The following is a 21,272-nucleotide window of genomic DNA, read 5'->3' on the forward strand; positions in this document are numbered from 1 at the left end:
TAGTCTTGGTGCACTTTTAAGCGTTTAAAACTTAAAAGTGCCCTAAGATTTTTGAGACTACCTATATTACAATAGGATTTGATGGAGACAAAAATTCAACTTAAAAATCACCCCACTAACAGGTGTTTATTGTATACCTATTATGTGAACTGAACTGATACAAGATATAACATAGTCTCTGCTTCCAGCTCTCAAGAAGTTATTTATTAAACTGCAAAAACTTTAACAAAATAGCTAAAACAATTAGAAAATGATAAAAGGTAATATGTAATTGAGTAATTACTTGTATAGTATTGACTATGAATGATATAATTCAGAAATGAAACATATTACTCAGAAAAAGCTTCTTAGAGGAGGCAGAAGTTGAATGGGGGCTTAAGGATGGGTAAGAATTAAGAAGGTAAAGAAATTCATTTCCATCAGATGGAAAAGAATCACCATCATTATCATCATTACTATTAAATACAAAAATGAGAAAAATATCTAGTCTCTCATTGGTGTAGGAATTGCTTTCACACAAGTCTATGACTTAATAGAAAAGTCCTGAAAAGTTTCCTAGTGATATACAAAGGTGAAGTGACTTGGTAATTATCTATGATGAGATTTGAAGTGAGCTCTTTCTACTGCCACAGTCCACTCTCTATTCACCATGCCATGCTGCCTTTTGGGGGAAGGAGAGAACCATCCCTTTGATTTCTTTGGTATAAAGAACCCAGAGTGAAGAAACTCCTACCAGTGTAGAGCATCTATTCTACAACATACAGTCTAAGAGGGCATTGAAAGGTTAATGCAACTGACCATTCCATAAGAATTTATGAAACATTTATTAAATGTCAGAAATTAGGAATACAAACTTACCCAACATCGCATAACTATGGCATGTCAGAAGTGGGATCTGAACCCAGGTTTTTCTTACTATAAACAGATATTCTCTGTCCACCATACCACATAGTTTCATTTTTTTCATGATAGCATATTATATTATTTTTATCATGTAATTATAATAGATTAGATTACATTAAGCTAATCATTCCCACTAATGATTTATACACATGTAACTTTTGGCATAGATACCTGCTGTTGACTGTTTGGCTTTTAAAATATCTGTGTAAATGAAATCAGGATCACCAAGGTCTTCTTCTGCCTTTTTCGTAACCTTAAAAATAAAAAACAAAATAAAAGAGGTTAAAAGGGAATTTGGGCATTTTACAAACTTGAAACCAAAAGAAAACTCACCATAGTGATAGGAATTACAAGGCAATCAATTGACAATGAAGGGGAAGCTAAATGGGTCACTAACAAGTAATAATGGCCTCTGAGTACTGACCCAAGACACCTGTCCTTATCCTTCCATTCCCCAGAAGAATAAGGTTGATTCACTTTCCAGGAAGAGGCTAGAGACAATAGCTGCCACCCTCCCACATTTTATTCCCTGGAAACTAAAATAGAGAGATTAGAGGGACATGAGGAAAAAGCAGCATAAATCTGATGCTGGAATGAATGTTAGAATCAATCTAATCTAACCCAGCCTTCTTTTGATAGATGAGGAAACTGAAGTCCAAAAAGAATGACTGGCTCTGAGATTAGGTCATCCACATGGCAGAGCCAAAATTCAAATTCAAGTCCTTTGACTCTCAAGGCTGCTGGGTAAATGTTTAACATATATATATTTCTATATTGTGTATATATGTGTGTGTGTGTGTGTGTGTGTGTGTGTATGTGTACATATATATTTGTGTAAAAAACAATTTTGCATTATTAATATTTAGCTATGTATATATATACAAATATACATGTATATAAAACCACTTGTTTCATCTGAATTACTAACATTTTTGCCTTCGCTAAGTCTAGACAATCAACAAAATGATAAACCTAGTCTTGATTTGTGATTTACTGATTTCTGAGATGTAAATACTTCAATGGAAATTTAATCATCAGCTCTCAAGAGCAGATTTCAAGCTAGCTCTAATATATCCCCGCTCTGGTTTCAAATCTACTGTTCTTTCTACTGTACTCTGGAACATAATGTCTTGAGAATATAATTTCCCAATGCAAAGAGGCAAAGGGAACTATCTTGATATACCAAAATTAGAAGTATTAACATAAATAATTTTTAAGAAGTTGTTGGAATTAAGGAATTATCCCTCCTTTCTCTAGAAAGTTTCTCTTTATCTTCTCTGCAAAGCAAAAATTTGGTAAATTTCTATTAAGGTCTAGTTCTGTCCTAGCTGTCATGACTGACTTTTATAATTTTAAGAACAAGATAGAAATGAAGGGAAAACTCTTAAGGAATTATTCCCATATTACCCAAAAATGTCATTTCCAAAAGAGAAAGTTCTTCTGAGTACTAATTTTTAAAAAATCTGAAGTCTATCTCTAAGTTTTTACTTTTACCTATTCTAAGGCAACTTCCACCTAACAGCTTTTCTATCAACTCTAAGAAAATAGAGTTTTGATGGCCATGACCTATCTCTTTAGAGATCTCAAAATGAGAGTCAAAGAGCTAGCAGCTAGCAGGAGTTTTCCACATTGTCATTAGTCACCATTATTGTTGTTGCTCATCCTTTATTTTAAGCGGACCAATAACATTATGGGCTGATAGCTTAACTTGCATGTGAATTGAATTTAAGTGAGACAGAATTGCACAAAGTCATCAGTCACATATTCTCTGCCAGATTCATCCAAGTCCATTGGCAAGACAAAAATCAAGATGACTGACCAGTGGATAACCTTGACATCTTCAACATCTGACCAAGGTCTAAGAGTTCCACACATCTGCTTTAGCTGCCTTCGTGGCTGAATTGTTCTCACCTGCTCATTCCACTTGGAAAAGTCTTTACATGGGTTGGGGCAGATAGTCCCTAACTCACCAATGTGTTGGAGGCCTCAGTCTCAACCTGGTTTAGTCCATCTACCAAGATGATTTACCAGGGTGTAACCACTGCACATGCTATAGCTTCTTCATATTATACCATAATGACTTGGTTACCATACCGACAAAGAAAGGACACTTGAGCTGAATGAGCAAAAATGTAGCAACTTCTACTTACTGCCACAACCTTACCAGGGTCATTACCTCTGAAGTTGCCTCTAAGCATCGCATCAAATTAAGGAAAGGCCAGACTTTGGGACTATTGTTTCTTAAAGTGGCTCATATCAAATAAGATAACATTTGTAGTGCTTTGCAAACCTTTAAGTATTATAAACAGTTATCTAACATAATCATTTTAATCATCATCATTAATATTATTATACCATTACTACAGAATTGATTGTATTAACACAAGAGAAAACAGAACTAGTTACCACCTTATTGTGGTGGATCAGTTCAGCTCTGAGGATATGGGCTACCTGGTAGTTTTGCCTGTCTTTCTTCTTTTGTATTCCCCTAAGGCAGATGGTACAGTGAATAGAGCATTGGGGCAACAGTCAGAAAGACCTGAGTTCAAATCCATACTCAAACATTTACTAGTTCTGTGACCTTGGACAATTCACTTAACATCTTTTTGCTTCACTTTCTTCAGCTGTAAAATGGGTGATCACAACAGCATTTACCTTAAAGGATTGTTGTTAAGGTCAAAGAGATAATACTTGTAAAATCACTTAACACAATTCCTACATATAGTAGGTATCACACAAAAGTTCATTTCCTTCTCCTCTTTCTGTCCTCCAAAGAAACATGTACTGTAAGAGAGCTGAAATCTTAAGCACAGCATCCATGGGGATACACAATAATGACTGAACTACAAAGTCAGTGATAGATGTTATCTTTCAAATCTTCTAAAGTCTTTCTTAGTCTATCTCATGTGTCTGGAACATAAGTGATATCCCACCCCAGCAATGACTGTTTGTAAGACACTAACAGTTACTGACCAAAGAATAAGGAAAAGTAGCTCTTCATGAATGAGAGCAAGAGACATTCTGGAAATTCTGCCAACTTGCCAAAGACATCAGACATGATCATAAATGTAAGCATAGTAGGCCATCTATAGGGTATGATAACCAAGTATCATACCTTTAAAAAAAAGACCTTCCCCACCTGATTAATGATGTCCTAAAATTCTTTTTTCACTTTCATTCCCTTAATTAGAAATGAAACTCTGAGAAAGTCAATACATAAACTTCTATTGACTTTTAAGAACAATTTGTCAAGTCAACAAGCATTTATTAAAGGCCTACTGGGTACCAGACACAATGTTAAGTGCTGAGAACCAAAGAAAGGCTAAGGAAAGCCTTTGTTATCAATAGCTCAGTCTAAACGGAGAGACAATATGCTCATATCTATGGGCAAACATGATATAGAAAGGTTAAATTTAAAGTCACCTAAAATAGAATGTAACAGCATTAGTAGGGGACCAAGAAAGGTTTATTGAGAAAGGTGGGCTTTTAGCTGGGGAAGTCATGGAAGTCATCTCATAGAGGGATTCTAAACATAAAGGACAGTCCATGAAAATGCATGGAGATAGGGCATGGTCTGTGCCCAAAATCCAGTATCATTAGATCCTAGACTCTGTTGAGGATAGTAATGTGTAGGAAGACTAGAAAAGTAAGAAAGGATCAGGTTATGATGGCAACAGGGAATACTAGAGTTATGGCTTAGAGTAGGAAAAGGTAGAGTGAAAGGAGGGTGACATGGTCAGATATGCATTTTAGGAATTTGAGGGAGATTGATTTGATACTGAATGATAAATGGATTGAAGTGGGAATAATCTTGGGGTAGGTAGATCCATCAGTATGTTATTGCCATAGTCCGGGCATGAGGTGATGCCCCAATATAGTATCTGGATCAGAGGAAAGAAAAGAGCACGTACATGAGATGTTATAAAGGTAAAATCAACACTAGCAATAGATTGGATATGGAGGGTAAGAGAGGGTAACACTTAGATTGTGAGCCTCAGTTACCTAAAGGAAAACTTGGAGGAAAAGATGAATTAAGTTTCAGGCGATTCGAGATGCAATGCTGGAGGTCAGGAGAAAGGTTAGGGTGGGCTAAATTGATCTGAGAACCAACAGAATAGAGATAACAATTGAATCTATGGGAGCTGATGAGATCACCAAACAAAAGAGTATAGAGCAAGAAAAGAAGAGAGCTCAGAATAGAACCCTCTGAGCAGACCTGATGTTAATGAAGATCCAGCACAGGAAATTGAGGAGTAGTTGGATAAGTTAGGAGGAGAACCAGGGTAAAACAATGTCTCCAAACCCTAGAGAGAAGAGAGTATCAAGTAAAAGGGAATGATTGACAATGTCATACCATGCAAAAACAAAGAAGGATGAAGACTGAGAAAAGATTGAGATCTTTGGTAACAATGGAAAATGTTGTTTCAGTATACTAAAGAAGCTAGTTAGATGACGGATATAGCCCTGGACATAGAGCTAGGAAAATCTGAGCTTGAATCTTATATCAAGCACTATCCATTTGACTTTAGTCAACTAGGTGAACAAAGCTATTGATTTAGGAACAGGAATACTTGAATTGAAATCCTCCCTCATATACTTAAAAGGGTAATTCTGAGGATCAAATGAGAAAATATATCCTAAATAAACTATATAAAATGTTAACTTTGTTGTTCAGTCATTTTTTTTAGTCGTGTCCAACTCTTTGTGACCCCATTTAGAGTGTTCTTGGCAAAGATACTGCAGTGGTTTGACATTTCCTTCTCCAACTCATTTTACAGATGAAGAAATTGAGACACAGGTAAGTAACCTGCCTAGAGTCACTCAGCTCTAGTGAGTGCTAGAGTGTCTGAGAACAGGTTTGGACTCAAGAACATGAGTCTTCCTGACTCTCAATCCAGCACATAATTCTTTGCACAAAAGTTAATTGTCATAATTATTTAAGCTATCATCATAGCCTCTCCTAAGGCTTTAAATGAGGGCAGTGATGAACAAAGAGATCAATAGTTGTAAGGGAAATCAAGATGAATATTGAAGTCTGTATGGATGATGACAGGAGTTGGGTAGATAAGGAACAAATTCAATGGATGAAAGTATCCAGGACCAGGTGAGATCCAAAAGTGATAGAATAAAGTTGGTAGTGGGTGAGTAAGGAATATGCCTGTTCATCACCTTGACCCCATGAATAAGGGAGCATAAGAAAAGGTATTTGGAAACTTTTCAAGAAAACTTGATTCTTATTACTGCCAGGAAATGGAAGAAGACTAAGAAGAGAAGATTAAAAATGAAGGGAAGATATTCCTAGAACAACAGGTATTCCAGAGGGCACAGTAAAAGAGGTAGGTAAAGCTCACTTAGCCTCACCCTCAAGGTACCTTAGTCCTAACCTTGATTCTTACTATTCCTTTACCCACCAACAAGCACATAGTGACCTGGACCTTTACTGATATCAAGCCACCACCTTTTATCCTCGGTGCAGTACAGGCAAATTAATGTTGGTTACCAAGCCCTCCCCTCTGACTATCCCACCTCACCCTTACCTACCTTGAGTTCCCTTTGTAGTTCTCGAAGCTTCACCAACCACTCAGGTTCATACTCTTTTCCTCGATGACGCCTTTCTAAGAGCAGAGGGTCTGACAGTTTCAGTTGTTCTGATAACTATGCAATATTGGAAAGAAGAGTGGTGGAGAGCAAGAGAGAAAAAGGAAAAGAGAGGGAAGGAAAACAAAAGACAGAAAAGGGAAAGAAATCCTTAATGTGCCAGCAAAACAAAATCATACTCAACAGCAATCTTTAACAAAATAAATAGACTACTTCAGCAGCTTTTGTTCCCTATCTCTATAAGGGAATAAGACCAAATTTCTTGTATATATCTGTATTGCTTTAAGGTTTATACAGAACTTGCATGCATTATTTCATTTGGTCAGCCATAAATAACACACAAAAAAATGTCAGATATAAATTGCTACTGGCCCCAAGATGTGATTATCTCCAAAGCATGTGAATTCCACCATCATCAAAAGCTAAACCTTCCCTAACCAACATGGAATTGGGCCCTGGGCCCTGAATCCCATTAACAGCTATTACAAGTTATATGGAGCTCCAACCAATAATCTCATTGATTATGGAACTTGAGCATTCTACCACTTGTATCTCCTCAAAAACAAACCTTAGTTTTAAATGAGGATGACTTTATATTCTACAACTAATGAAACTGATCCTAAAAAAAGTTTTCCTGATTTTCTATTTGTTGTTTTGCATGGTTTTCATTTTTTTCAAAGCTGTGGGTTGATTTGTTTTTGTTTTCCCGTATGTGATAAAATATTCCATGCATTTAAAAGTATTTTAATAAGGTTTATTTCCTGTTTTAATCACTGAAGTATGTTTTCTAAACCCCAGTGTTTACAATTAAGAGAGCATATTTGGAATTGTATGGTTCTACTGTATTATAAAAATACACAAGGGCAGATTTCTTCCATATCACGTGCCAACACCCAGGGGTGCATGATAGCCCTTTTTTGTGCACAGTTTCAGACCTCTTTCTGCTTATCATATCTGGGCATGCATATGTGGTCAAAGACTTCTGTTGGTTCCACTTTTAGAGCATCTTCAAAGGAGATGTAATGGGGGCACCTAAGCTGCTTTACAATGCTTTTCATAGAGTGACTCAGATAAAACACATTCCCAGAAGCCTAAGAGGAGCTCACCTTGATGAGTTCTTCTAATAACACAGGGTGGCTGCTCTCTGTCTGACTCAGGAGGATTGAACTGATACCCTCACAGTAATGCAAGGCTTGGGATGTGAGACCATAATCTGCCAGACGGGAAGCATAAAGCAGTTTGTATACCTATGAAGAAAAAAGAGGGTCAGTGGTGTAACTGATAGTTCAGAAGGGGAAAGCAAGGAAAAAGACCTGAAGAAGATTTCTTGAAAATCAAATGACTGGCCACTCAGCTCTAAATGACTTTCCTATTTAAGGATGAAAAACCACATATTATCAACTGAAAAAGTTCAATTCCAAATCTAGTAAAGAGTTACCCGGTCATGGAGAAAGCCATGTAAATCAAAAGAAACTTATTTTTTTCTATAGTTCTAGACCCCATGAAAATGAACTGAGATATAACAAACTTGTCATACCTTTCTAATAATCTTTTAATGTACTGCAGCTCTCTGTGGGATGAACTTATATCATATTTATCTGTGTTTTCCACTAAGGTCTTACTTCCATGCTTCATCATGGAAGTGATCTGGGTTTTTTAAAAAGACTATGCCTTTGAAGTATGAGTTCTGGCAGGTCTGATCAACCTGGAATAGCATAAGGTAAGGACGAGTGATATTCTAAGACTGCTGTCCAAAGACAAGGGAATATAAATCTTGGTAACTGAAACCTCAAAAGAAACCTTGGGTTTACAGGCCAGATTACTTTTCTAAGGACCATGCCTTAAACCCAAATCACTCTGGCTTTCATTGATTGGCCAATAATAGGTCCCAGGCCAAGCCTCATTTGGTCATTATTTGGACTCTGAAGACCTAGAGTAAGTTTAAATAGAATTGTTCCTGTTTTGACAAGAAACCTTGCGGGTCTTTCCCTCTCTGACTGATATTTGTTTTTACTACATAAAAGAGATCTTTCTTTGCCTCATTGCTTACCTAGCCTTGGTTGTTGCCTCAGAAAAACTGAGGCTTGGGAAAGATATTAGTTTAAAAAGATCTAGGTCTCTCACTGCATCCAGGACCATCTCCAGGTATCCTGATCTATATTCAAATGGCTCTGGATGAGAAAATGAAACTGGTGACTTTTAACCACTTAAATTCAATTTAGTTGCAAGTCATGACATCATCTTCCCAATGTCATGGTCCTCTTCTAGAACGAAGGCAAACAACAATCCAAATACGAGAGAGTTATCAATATCTTAAAGAGCAGTGGATTTATAAACAAACATTGGGAATCATCATGGGCAAGAAAAAGGAAAAATATTAGCCAGAGAAAAAATGGTCAGTGGAAGAAAGAAAATCGGGGGCCAGTTTTCTAGTATCACAAAAACAACAAAAAAAATGGAGAAGCCACCAAGAAGTGAATGGCCAACAGTAGCAAGTCCCATATTTCTGATAGTTGAGATGTCCTAATATTAAGCAGCTGAGAACTTGGGGTTCACAAAGGGCAAAATTAGCTGGGGAAGTTGAACAAAATTATAGGCTCTATTTTGGAGAGACTCTAAGTCAACCAATACTGAAAGAGAATAGAGGTGATGAACCCTTGGTCTGAAAGAACAAGGTTATAAGGTAGGACTGAAATTGAAGTTCTTCTGAAAGGAATCTTGGTTCAAGTAAAATTCCTTTTGAAAATAAAGAATTTTTCTTTGAAGAGACAAGTTTGGAAAAGTGCATGATGCCATGGATTGTGGAATTGGGAACATCCAAATTCAAATCCAGTCTAGTCACCTATTATATGACTTTGAACAAGCCACTTAAGTTCATCTGTCTCCATTTCCTGATCTCACAGCTGCTGTGAGAATAGAGATAATATGTATAAAGTGTTACATAAATTTCCGTTATTATTATTATTATTATTATCATTACTGAGACCAAGAATTGTTGCTTTTTCAAATTATTCACCTTGATACCTAAACTTTGCTCAGTTCACAGTGAGTATATAATAAGTGTTATATTGGCCGATCGATTATGTTGCTAGATTATTGAAGGATAACCTGAGTTAAAATTCTACTCCTTATACTTACTAGACTAGGGGCAATTTACAAAGATTTTGAACCTCTATTATTCATCATTAAAATGGAGGGAAAATATCAATAGCAACCATCTCACAGATTTGCTGTGCTTTAAATTAGATGATATGTGTAAAATATTTTGAAAACTTTAAAGCACTGTATAAATATCAATTTATTATCTGATTTCCAACATCCACCCTCCAATCCATCCTCAACACAGCTGCCAAAATGATTTTCCTGAAGCACAGGTCTAACTATGTCAGTCTCCTACTTAGTAAAACTCCAGTGGCTTCCTCTGATCTCTAGGATCAAATATAAATTTCTTTGTCTGACATTTAAAAATTTTCACAATACTTGCCCCAGTGTGCCTTTCTAATCTTATTACACATTCCTCCTTTCTGCACCCTTTGGTCCAGTCAAACCACCCTTCCTACTGTTCCTCATTTGGACACTCAGTCTCTATGGCTTTTCATTGGCTATCACTACTGCCCCCCAGATGCTCTCCTTTCTCACCTCTACCTTTTCAAAATCCTAGCTTCCTTCAAGATTCAGCTCAAGCAACATCTTTCATATTCCCTCCTACTTCTCAAAAAAAATACTCTGCATTTATCCTATATAAATGTATATGTATATATATATATGTATATATATGTATATATATATACATATATATATATACACCTATACACACACACACACATATATATGTGTGGATGGGCAGCTAGGTTTCATAGTGGATAGAATACTAAAGCCTAGAGTCAGGAAGACTCATCTTCCTAAGTTCAAATCTGGCCTCAGACTTTAAGTATCTGTGTAAACTTGGGCAGGTCACTTAACCCTACTTGCCTCAGTTTCATTATCTATAAAAAATGTGTGTGTATACTCTTTGAGGGTGGTAAGTGTTTAATTTTTGTCTTTGCAGCCCTAGTGCTTAGTAAAATGAGTGATTCATAGTAGGTGTAAATAAATGTGTAATGGAGAACTGGACAATAAGCCTAGACCATATAAGCATGTGCAGAATGTCTGTATCTACTCCAAAGTCTATACAGTAATTGTTTGCACCAAACATTCTTTATATACTTAAAAGGACTAGCTCCAGGGAGCTGATACAATCTCCACATGGATACTGGAACCATCCCACACATTCCATTAATATTCATAAGGACTAGGCTCACTGGCCAGCCTCCTATTAAAAATACTTGTTGATTAATTGATTGATTGATTATCTTGACCAAGGGGTTTATAAAAGTCTTTGCAACCAGTGACTTTGTAAAGATTATCTTTTGTGGGGAGAGGAAGATTGAACAGGGCACCAATATTATTTGAGGAAAAATGTTCAATTTCCCCCATGACTCAAAGTTTACTGGATACCTAGAATAAGTCATTTATAATTTGAACCTGATAGAGATCATCAATGCTGAGAACACCAATGGCATTAGTCTATCACAGATAGCTCATCTGATATGTAATAATGCTAAGGAATATAGTTACCTGGAAAGAAGGGATGAAGGATTTGGGGCGTCCCAGCATCTGACAGTATTCAAAGATTTCTGTCCTTTGGATGGCCTCAGTATTTGCAAATTTCAAAAACTCCTGACTAAAACCAAAGAATAGTGATATATAAAAGAATGTGAGGTCTAAGAAAGAAATGAGAGCTTATAGGCATACAAACACACCACCACCCAACTATGGTAGGGTTTTGATCTCTGAGTAAATTACTTTAGTATGACAGTTATTAATGAGATGTTAGATGGACCCAGCCTAAATGTTCTGATCTCCCCACTACATCTGCCTTCTAAAACTGGGAAGAAAATGTAAGAAAATGCTGTAAAATATACACATGGAATTTCTTACTAGAGAATCAAGCAAAACAAGCTGAATCTAGACAATAGCATATCCTACATCCTCCTCTTTGCAGTATAGGGAAACATCTCATTGGGGCTATTCCACTCATATGGTGAATGAACTGTCAATTCTCTATACTTGGAAAATGGATAGGTGTATTTTCCAAGAGGTCCCCCCCCCCAAAATGCTAAAGTCCCAGAAAATAGCCATTTGCCTAATAAAAACCATCCTCAGTTCTGGGGATGGACTGGCCCTACTGTCCTAAGACCTGCCTAGTCAAATCCAGAGAACCCAACACCAGAGCAAGATGGAACCTAGGCAACAAATCCTTTCAATGAAATAATATTCTGAAAAGAATGACATCAAGGAAGCAAGTATCAGAGGTTCACGGAGGAGAGAAAATAATGGAAATTCTGCTAAGGCAGAAATCAAAGGACTAGCCATGTAGTAAATTATGAAGAGTCAGAATAAGTTGCTATCACATTTGATTATCAGAAAGGAAATCAAAAATTTCATCTGCTCAAAATCTCTCAACCACCAATTTGTCTTGGTGCCTAAAACTAAACAGAGAATCATAAAATGATCATAGATTTAAAGCTGGAAGGGATCTCAGAGACCAGCTAATCCAAAACAAACTTTACAAATGAGGAAAGTGCAGTCAGGAAATTCAAAGTTACAAGAATTAGAGATGAGATTTGAAGCCAGGTCCTGGGACTTTAGATATTTCTCCTCTTTTACTATATCCTATGGCCTCCCTAGATTTAGAGTCACACCTCTAATTGACTCCTTCCTACCTTTCCAGTCTTCTTAGACCTTATTCTCCTCCAGATGCTCTAAAATCCAGGGACACTAGTTTCCTTGCTGTTCCTCTTATGTGATACTCCATTTCCTGATATCTGTGCATAGGGACCACTAGTTGGTTCCCCTACCCAGAATTTTCTCCTTCCTCTTCGTCTCTGCCTCTTAACTTCCCTAGCTTCTGTTGTGTCTCATTTCAAATCCCACTTTCTGCCAGAAGTCTTCCCCAGTCCCCCTTAATACTGGTACCCTCCTTCTAAGAATACATTCCTCTAATTTGATACATACATAAATATATGGATAGATAAACAGATAGAATCATAGATACACAGATACATAGACAGACACATATATAGATTGATAGGTGATGGGGGGGTTGTTCTTTATTCTCAAAGAAGACCATGATATCAGGGAGCTGGTGCCATGACAAGCACATGAATTGGATTTGAGTGAGATGGACTGTTCTAAGTCATCAGCCTCACTTTCTCCCCCAGAGTCATCTGGATCCAGTGACCAGATATGAATCAGGATGATTGAAGATGACCCTGGATACAAGGCAATAATGGTTAAGAAACTTGCCCAAGGTCACACAGCTAATAAACATCAAGTGTTTGAGTCTGGGATTAGAACTCCATCCTCAAGACTCTAAGGTCAGTGCTCTATCCATTGCACCACCCAGTTGCCCTAGATAGATATATAGAGACATGCATAGACAGACAGACAGACAGACAGATAGATAGATAGATAGATAGATAGATAGATAGATAGATAGATCTAGTGAGATGCTAGAGAGATAGAGACTGCAGGAGAGAAAGTGAGGTTGGTGACTTTGCACAGCCCTCTCTCTCACTTAAATCCATGTCATAGCATCACCTCCCTGATGTCATCATCCTCTTCAAAAGCAAAGTACAAATAAGATATAACTAGATAAATATCTATCTTCTTTGTACATACTTATTTAAATGTAGCTTCCTTCATTAGATTTTGAGTTCCCTGAAGCAGGCACTATTGCCTTCTCTTTGAAATTAACTTCAATTTATCCAGTACACATCTTATTTGTTTGCATATAGTCATCCCTATTAGACTGTGTGCTCTTTGCAAACAGGAACTGTTTTTGTCTTTCTTTGAATCCCTAATGATTGACATACTTAATAAATGCTTGTTGACATAACCTAGATTAAAACCCTGTCTCCAGAAACTTCCTCTTAAAATGCAAATATGGCACCCAAGAAGGACAACATATTAACAGAGAGACACAAACTTTTGGAATTCACATAGGACAACTTCTATGTCGGACTAATAATCCTCTAGCAAGGACAAGGGCTTCAATCAGAATGAGACTGGAAACCATTGATAAGGGAGTTGGGGATGGGAGTGGGTCCAGAACATAGAGTATCCCTAGGAAGAGCTAGTAGGAACAGCGTTGAGATAGAGAGTGATTGGGCTTGGGTAGCCAGGAGTAGCAGCCTTAGGATACTGAGCATTAGGAAGAAGGAGAGGAAAAAAAGAATATGACAAAGGAAGAAAGAAATCCAATTTCTTAAAAGAGATTCAGGTCATCCCTGGCTGTCACAGGCACCCAGAACCTTCCAAAGAGAGCTTGGGATTCTTAATGCACTTCTCTATCGCTCCAAAATGCTATTTGGGTAGTTTTCAGTCAGTGGAAGCAGAGCACCACCTGGTGGCCAAATACATTTAATACTAAAGTATTTCTCAATTCAAGTGGTATCTGCAGACCCTTGGAGGTCCATTATGGAGCATGCATCATTTCTCTGTATCCAAAGATGTCACCCAGGGGTATTGCCCAAGGAAACAACACTGGCCTGGAGGGTCTCATGAAAGGAAGATGAAATCAAATATAAGAGAAATTGTAAAATTCAAATTGTGCTTTAAAAAAAAGTCCTCTCTTCACACATGTTCCATCAACCTCCCATCTGCTAATATATTCATGTACCTGTGACTACTGCCCAGCAAAACCAGGTGGTCTGTCTTCACAGTGTAGTGACCAAAAGGCATATTGGCCATCAAGTAACAGAAGTGAGCTGCCTCCAATAGCCCTTTCCCAGCTGAATGAGAAAAGCGAAAGGTCAGTCAAGATTGAACCAGTCACCAGAGGAAGGTCCCATGCAAAGATCAGTGAATACTGGTATTTGAGGGGCCACTCATGGATATCTTCTGATGGGAAAAACCAAGAAATTCATGCCACCACTCCCATATTCTCAGTCTCAGGAATTTGGATCCTTTTGAAAATTAGCAAATAAATAAGGAACAGGTGTGTTGGGAGGGAGGCAAAATGGAAGAGTATTTAGTCAAAGTAAAATGATTTCTGGTTAGAAATTCATTGGTGTTTCTAATTACTGCTGTCATTCCTAAAGGAGTGGAATGAGACTGTGCTGCCTTTGACTCTGTAGAATTAAGACCTATATTTAAAATTCTTCATGAAGGAGATAAGTAGAGATACACAAAATTAACAGCAAATCTTAGCTCTTTCCCCAAGGTTTCTGAGAATGTCTATCTTCCAAGTAGAATGGAAGTTCCTTGAGGACAGGAAATGATTTATTTTTGTCCTTGTGTCTTCCATAGAACCAAGCATTTAATAAATTTGTGTCAATTCATTGACCTCCCATCCAAAGAGAACTGGGTATCTGGGGAATAGAACTGTCTTTTTTGGGGCAGAGTCTATGTTGAGGCTTCTCTGAGTGATTCTGAGAAAAAAAATCTGCTTCCTTTGCCTTACCCAGGGTGTCCCCCATAGTAATGATGGCTCGCTGATGCAATTCAGGGTCTCCGGCCTGGTTGGACAGCATAACAGCCAGATGTGGCCTCCAGTCTCCCCACTGCTTGTCCCCACAGCACTGAAAAACAAGAGGGGAGAAAGAAGGCAGGTCGGTGGAATTTCCTTGAATTGGTATTACAAGCAATGAGAAAAGGAGGATATCTACTGAGAATCATAGGATTATAGAATCTCGGGACTGGAAGGGTGATTCATTTGTTACAATTTCCCAGCTAAAGTAGGAGATTCTCTTGATGCTTCTGCTAACCTTTCAGGATTAGTCAAGGTCTCCTTGAATTGAAGAATCACTATCTGCAGTCTCAGCAGTTTCCACCAGATTTCTATATTCCAGCAACCTTTTCTGACCTCTTATCTTTTCTCAATGGCACTGCTATCACCTTATGTTCCAGGAAGTCAGGGAAAATAAACAAGTGAGGGGACCAGTATATATTGAAAGAATATCAGTTAAGAAGCAGCCTGGAAGATGGGGATTAGATGCCAGGAACATGACTTAGAAGAGTATAAGTCAGAAATCAACTAGACCTACCCCTATCCAATCTACTAATCCCTCTACATCTAGGGTTCTTTAACATTTTTTGTGTCTTGGACCTTTTGGCAGGCTGGTGAAATCTAAGAACCCCTTCTTAAAATAAGGCTGTTAAATGAATAAAATAAAATTCACAGAATTGAAAAGGAGGGGCAGCTAGGTGGTACAGTGGATCAAACACTGGCCTTGGAATCAGGAGTACCTGAGTTCAAATCTAGCCTCAGACAATTAATAATTACCTAGCTGTGTGGCCTTGGCAAGCCACTTAACCCCATTGCCTTTCAAAAGCTAAAAAAAAAAGAATTGAAAAGGAAACCAATTACAAAAAGATGCAATTAAATACATAATGATGTAATTTATTCACATCCATTTTTATGAACTCCTTGAAATATATTCATAGATTCCCAGGTTAAGAAGCTTTATTCAAAAATAATTATTGTTATTCAGTCTTGTCTGATTCTTTATCCCCAAAGGAGTGGTTTATCATTTCCTTCTTCAGCTCATTTTACAGATGAAAAAGTGAGGTAAACAGGGTCAAGTGACTTGCCCATGATCCCACAGCTAATAAAAGGTCTGAGACCAGATTTGAACTCAGGAAGAGTCTGCCTGACTCCAGACTCAGCAGTCTAGCCACTGCACCATCTAGCTGTCTGGGATGCCTTTAAACTAAAAGGTTCCTCTTGTTTCTATTTAAATACCTCCAGTGATGGAAAACTCATTACCTCAAGACACAGGCACATTCCATTTTGGACAGGTGTGTTAAGCAGTTCTTGATCACATGGTGCAACAATCTACCTCCTGTCACCCAAGTTCCACCTATAACCCTCTTTCTGCCTTTGATAGCTATAAAGAATGCAGTTAATGGCTCTTTTATATGACAGCCTTTCCAATATCTGAAAACAGCCACCATATTCCTCATAAAACAATGTAGTCTAAGTGCTTTATAAACTTTAAGAAAATTAGATAAATGTCAACTGTTATTGTCTTCATTATTGACAAGATAACAATGATGATGACGACGAAGTAGCCAATCATGAAAGATCATCTCCCCCCAAAACAGTCTGAAATTCAGTGATGGGAGATTCATCTTGGGGAGGTTAATAAAAGGTCACTTTTAAAAAATGCAACAGTCTTGGCAGTGTAGCTCTAGAAGCCAGCTCTCTAATTATGTCCCAGGTCCCCACAGTAACTATTGAAATACTTCTGAGAAGCATAGTGGTTTAAATAGGATTTTGATAGAATATAAGCTCTCTGAGAACAGGGCTTATTTTTCTGTTTTGTTTTATATATATTCAGCACCAAACATAGTGCCTGAACATAGCTTAATAGATAGTTATTGCTTGATCAGTTTTAATGGAAAGGACATTGGATTTAGAGTCAGGAAAAAAAAAGTTAAAATTCCACTTCTTTCACTTACTATCTATGTGATCTTGAGTGTGTGCATATATGTGTGTGCTGTCTTTTTCTAAAAATAACTCCCATTTTAATTTTTAGCAGAGTTCTCTCACCGCCCCTTCAAGCTGTTGCTAATGATCTCTGGGCTGGGCTGGGCTGGGCTGGGCTGGGCTGGGCTGGGTTGGGTTGCCCCATTTTAATTTTTAAGTAAAATCAAAGATCTGAAGATCGTGGATTTAGAAGTGGAAAATACCTTATATGTCATTCATCATTTTACAGAGGAAATAGATCTAGGGAGGTGAGATGACTTGTCACAGTCAGTAAAGAATCAGAATTCAAACCTAAATTTTCCAATTATAAAGTCAACACTCTTTCCAAAGCACCACCATGATCCCAGACTTCTTTGTATTTCACTTAAAATATTTAAAAATATATTAAGATAAAAAAGACCAGCCAAAACACAAAAACTAATAGATGCCCAGAATTGATTTTAGTCTCATCTCCTGGCTATGTTCAATGCTGGGAGAGCATTAAAGTAATCGATCAGATGATTCTTCTTTATCAGCAGGCAGTTGAATAATAATCCAGGCTACTTTATCTTCCTCCCCTTTCCTCCTCCTTTGCTCACATTTTAGCCACTGGGGTATCTGCTAGTGCCTCTCCTGGTGGATAGTCAAGGGCAAAGAGAGTTGAAAAAATGACTATCATATGTATGCTAACTTAGAGAATGTGTGCAAAAACAGATTAAAATATAAGATGAGGTTCAGGAGTCTTTGAGTTTCACCAAATATGGGATAAGAAGTAGCAATATCACAAGATGCATTATTCCATTGAGGAACCTAAAGACTCACTAGCCAGACTGTCACCCCCTCATAGCTTCACCTGAAGAGTGAGACAGCCACTCACATGTCTTATGAATACCTTATGAATAATAAGATAATTCACCAGTTCATGAGTTAGCTCTGAAGTGCTAATTAGCCTCATGCATGTTGAAGTTGAAGAAACCAGCAGATAATAGGCAAGATAGAGGTCAGAATGCTCCCCTATATACACTAATGGTCTTTTCAATCCCACTCCTTTCCTCCTCAAATGTCCTATCCAAATTGGTACTTGAAAACCTCCTTTGGGAGAATAAGGCAAAAATAAAAATGCAGACAGTGCCAAGAGAAGTAGGGAGAGAGCTTGCCTTAATGAATAAGTTCAAGTCAACAGGCCCAGGTGAACCATAGTAACAATCTAGGGCATTGAAAGGAATAGTCGATATGAGTATAAAGTCCTGCTAGTAATGTTCAAAAGACCATGAAGAGTCACAGGGCTCAAGAAAAGTAAAGGTTATTCTAATTTTTAAGAAGAAAAGACAATGAATGCTGTAAACTGAGGCCTGTGAGTTAGACTTGTGATTCCTGGGGGAAATGATTGCAAGTATTAGCAAAGTGATGGTTGGCAAACAACTAGAAAAGCACGCAGAGATCCCGAAGAATTAGCATGGCTTCATCAAGAACAGGCCCTAATAATTTGTCCTCATTTTCTTGTATATTTGGAGGGAATAGCAAGTTGTACATGGTAGATTTGCGGTTTCACTTTCAATCATCTTTTTCATTGTACTGTGTTAAAGAAATACTGTTCCAGGAATAGAAACTAATTTTTTTTAAGAGACATAGTTTTTTAAAAGGTCAGAGTCATCCATTGCATTCCAGGCTGTTACCAGTCATCTTGACTTTTATCTTGCCACTGGACTTCTATGATTTTGAAGGAAAAAGTGAGACTGACAATTTGGGCAATTCTGAATCACTTAAACCCAATTCAAATCAAGACATCATTCTCATAATGTTATTGGTTCTCTTCGAGAACAGAATGAACAACCATAACAACCAGACTGGTAGTTGCATGGAATCAAGTAGAGACTTTGGGAAATCAGGAAATTCTTGGTTCAGGTCCTCCCTCTGACACATGTTATATGACAATGGGTAAGTCCCTTCTCTTTTCAGTGCCAGGAAAATCTCCAAGACTATAAATTATAGAGCATGACTAATCTGCATTCAAAGTGGATGAACTCCCTTCACTCCTTTGAAGTTAGAAGTTCAAAACAAGACCACAACCCAAAAACACTGAACTGGCAGTTCAGGAGAAAGCCATATTTAGAGCTGGCTTACATTTCAGGTAAACATTTGACAGTCTCTCCTGCTAGTCTTGCAAACAAAATGGAGAGATCTGCCCAATAGGATAAGGAACTTGATTGGTGACTTAGGGAAGAGAGGAGTCAGAGTATCATTAGTCATTCAATGTCAATTTGAAAGGAAGTTGCTAGTGCAGTTCCTTGGGAATTTTAAACCTGTGTGCAACTGGATATTTTTATCAACAAACTTGATAAAGCCAAAGAGGTCTTACTAGTCAGATTTGAAAATGGTATCAAGCAAGTAGGAATAGCTACTATGTTAGATGACAGTCAGGATCTGAGAAGACTGACCAGCTGGGTTTAATATAATAAGACACAATTTAACAGGGGAAAAAACTAGTCTTACCTGGGTTTAAAGAAATAAACTTCACAAATATAAAAAAGCAAAGGGATAAGGAGGCCTACATCAACTTTTATGAAATGGATCCAGGAATTTTAGAAGATTTTTAAAGGATTAATGTGAGTCAATACTGCAATATAGCAGCCAAAAAAGAAAAAGTAATGCTATCTTGGGCTGCATTAAGAAATGAATTCTTTTAGAGAATAGGTTATTTTGGTTATAAATGCCAAAATTAACTATAAAGGACTTATGAAGAAAGATGATAACTGCATCCACTGAATGAACTAATAAATAGAATCATGTATAGAATAGTTATATATATATATATAATATATATATATATATATATATATATATATATACTTATTTGTGTCTAATGGTAGCCATCTCTAAGATAGGGGATGTGGGAAGGGAAGAAAAAGAACTTTACATGATAATTTTGGTGAATATGAAAGCAATAGCAAATTGTGCATAGCAGATTTACAATTTCACATGCAATCATCTTTTTCATTGTACTATATTATGGAAATATTTGTTTTATTACATAAATTAAAAATAAAATTTTAAAAAGAAATGATTTCCAAAAAAAAGTCAAAAAATGCAAGAAATGAAAATTATCTTTAAAAAGTCAAAAATACATCATCTAGAGGAGACATTAATGACCATCTAGTCCAGTGCTATCATTTAACAGATTAGGAAGCAAAGGCCCAAAGAGTTTAAATGATCTACTAAAGGAAACAAATATTATTGTAATCACAAGTCAACTACAAGTGCTTATATTGAGTCTGATTCTACATACTACATTTTAGGGAGATCATCAGTAAGGGGAAAAATGATAAATTAGAGATTGTCCCAAAGAAGGTAACCAGGATGGTAAAAAGGTTGTAAGAGGAGTGGTTGAAATAATCAGAAATATTTAACCTAGAGAACTTAAAGTCATGATAGCTATAATCCATTTTAAGGGATAACAAACAGAAGAACCATATATACTACACTAACTCACGGTATACCCTGAAACATACCTATAGACTGAGATAGTGAAGGATCAGAAGAGTTACTTCAGGATGAATATGGCCAGTCAAAATAATAACAATGATTGTGATACCTTCATAATACAGAATTCCAGTCCTGTCTCAGCCCTTCAGTTTCACAAGATAGGATGTGCCCAAATTTTGTCAGCAAATAGACAAGGCACTGTCACTGCCAGCTCCCTGGGTGAGCCTCAGACCTAGGCTGCCAACCTAGTGTGAAGGCTGTAGAATATCTTTCCCTTCTCTGGCCTGCAAAAACCTATTACTTTTCTTCCTGGATCCCATGCCTCCCTCATATACTCATTTATTTTTCTTATTTCAATGTTTTCTTTGGTTTGTTTAAGTATCCATTTTCATCAAACACATTCAGAAAGTTGGTTGCAATGAGGAAAAACTTCTGTTTTGCTATCATGTTACTTAGGGTTTCCATCTTTTTATTTCAAGTACTTTATCATTTCCACAAATTTTAGCAGTTATATTAATAACTATGGATAAATATTACTTTCCATCAGCTTACTTCCTAATCATACTTAGCTATAGGATCTGAGGGGTTTTTTTGTTTTGTTTTCAAGAACTTTATTGTCTCTATAAATTTTAGATGTTTCATTGATGAACTATGGAAAAAAATATCATTTTTAAACAGTGTACCTTCAGAATCCTGCTTAGTTTCCAGATTTTGATTCTTGTAGATATATCAATATATCTCCCTCCAGTCTTAACTTCCATTTTCAGGATTTGGC

General features: G+C 37.1%; 1 protein-coding gene across 1 annotated transcript in view; it reads right to left on the reverse strand.

Annotated features, from left to right (window-relative positions):
* Positions 1 to 21,272, reverse strand: part of SEC16B (SEC16 homolog B, endoplasmic reticulum export factor) — an 88,790-nt gene that overhangs the window by 11,804 nt on the left and 55,714 nt on the right. The window contains exons 15-18 of the mRNA XM_074222111.1: positions 11,119 to 11,224; positions 7,608 to 7,748; positions 6,445 to 6,558; positions 1,075 to 1,156 (exon numbers count right to left, since the gene is read on the reverse strand). Coding sequence (XP_074078212.1) covers positions 1,075 to 1,156; positions 6,445 to 6,558; positions 7,608 to 7,748; positions 11,119 to 11,224 — 443 coding nt within the window. The remainder of the gene's footprint in view (positions 1 to 1,074; positions 1,157 to 6,444; positions 6,559 to 7,607; positions 7,749 to 11,118; positions 11,225 to 21,272) is intronic.

The sequence above is a fragment of the Macrotis lagotis genome, chromosome 2 (genome assembly GCF_037893015.1).
Source record: "Macrotis lagotis isolate mMagLag1 chromosome 2, bilby.v1.9.chrom.fasta, whole genome shotgun sequence".
Lineage (NCBI taxonomy): Eukaryota > Metazoa > Chordata > Mammalia > Peramelemorphia > Peramelidae > Macrotis > Macrotis lagotis.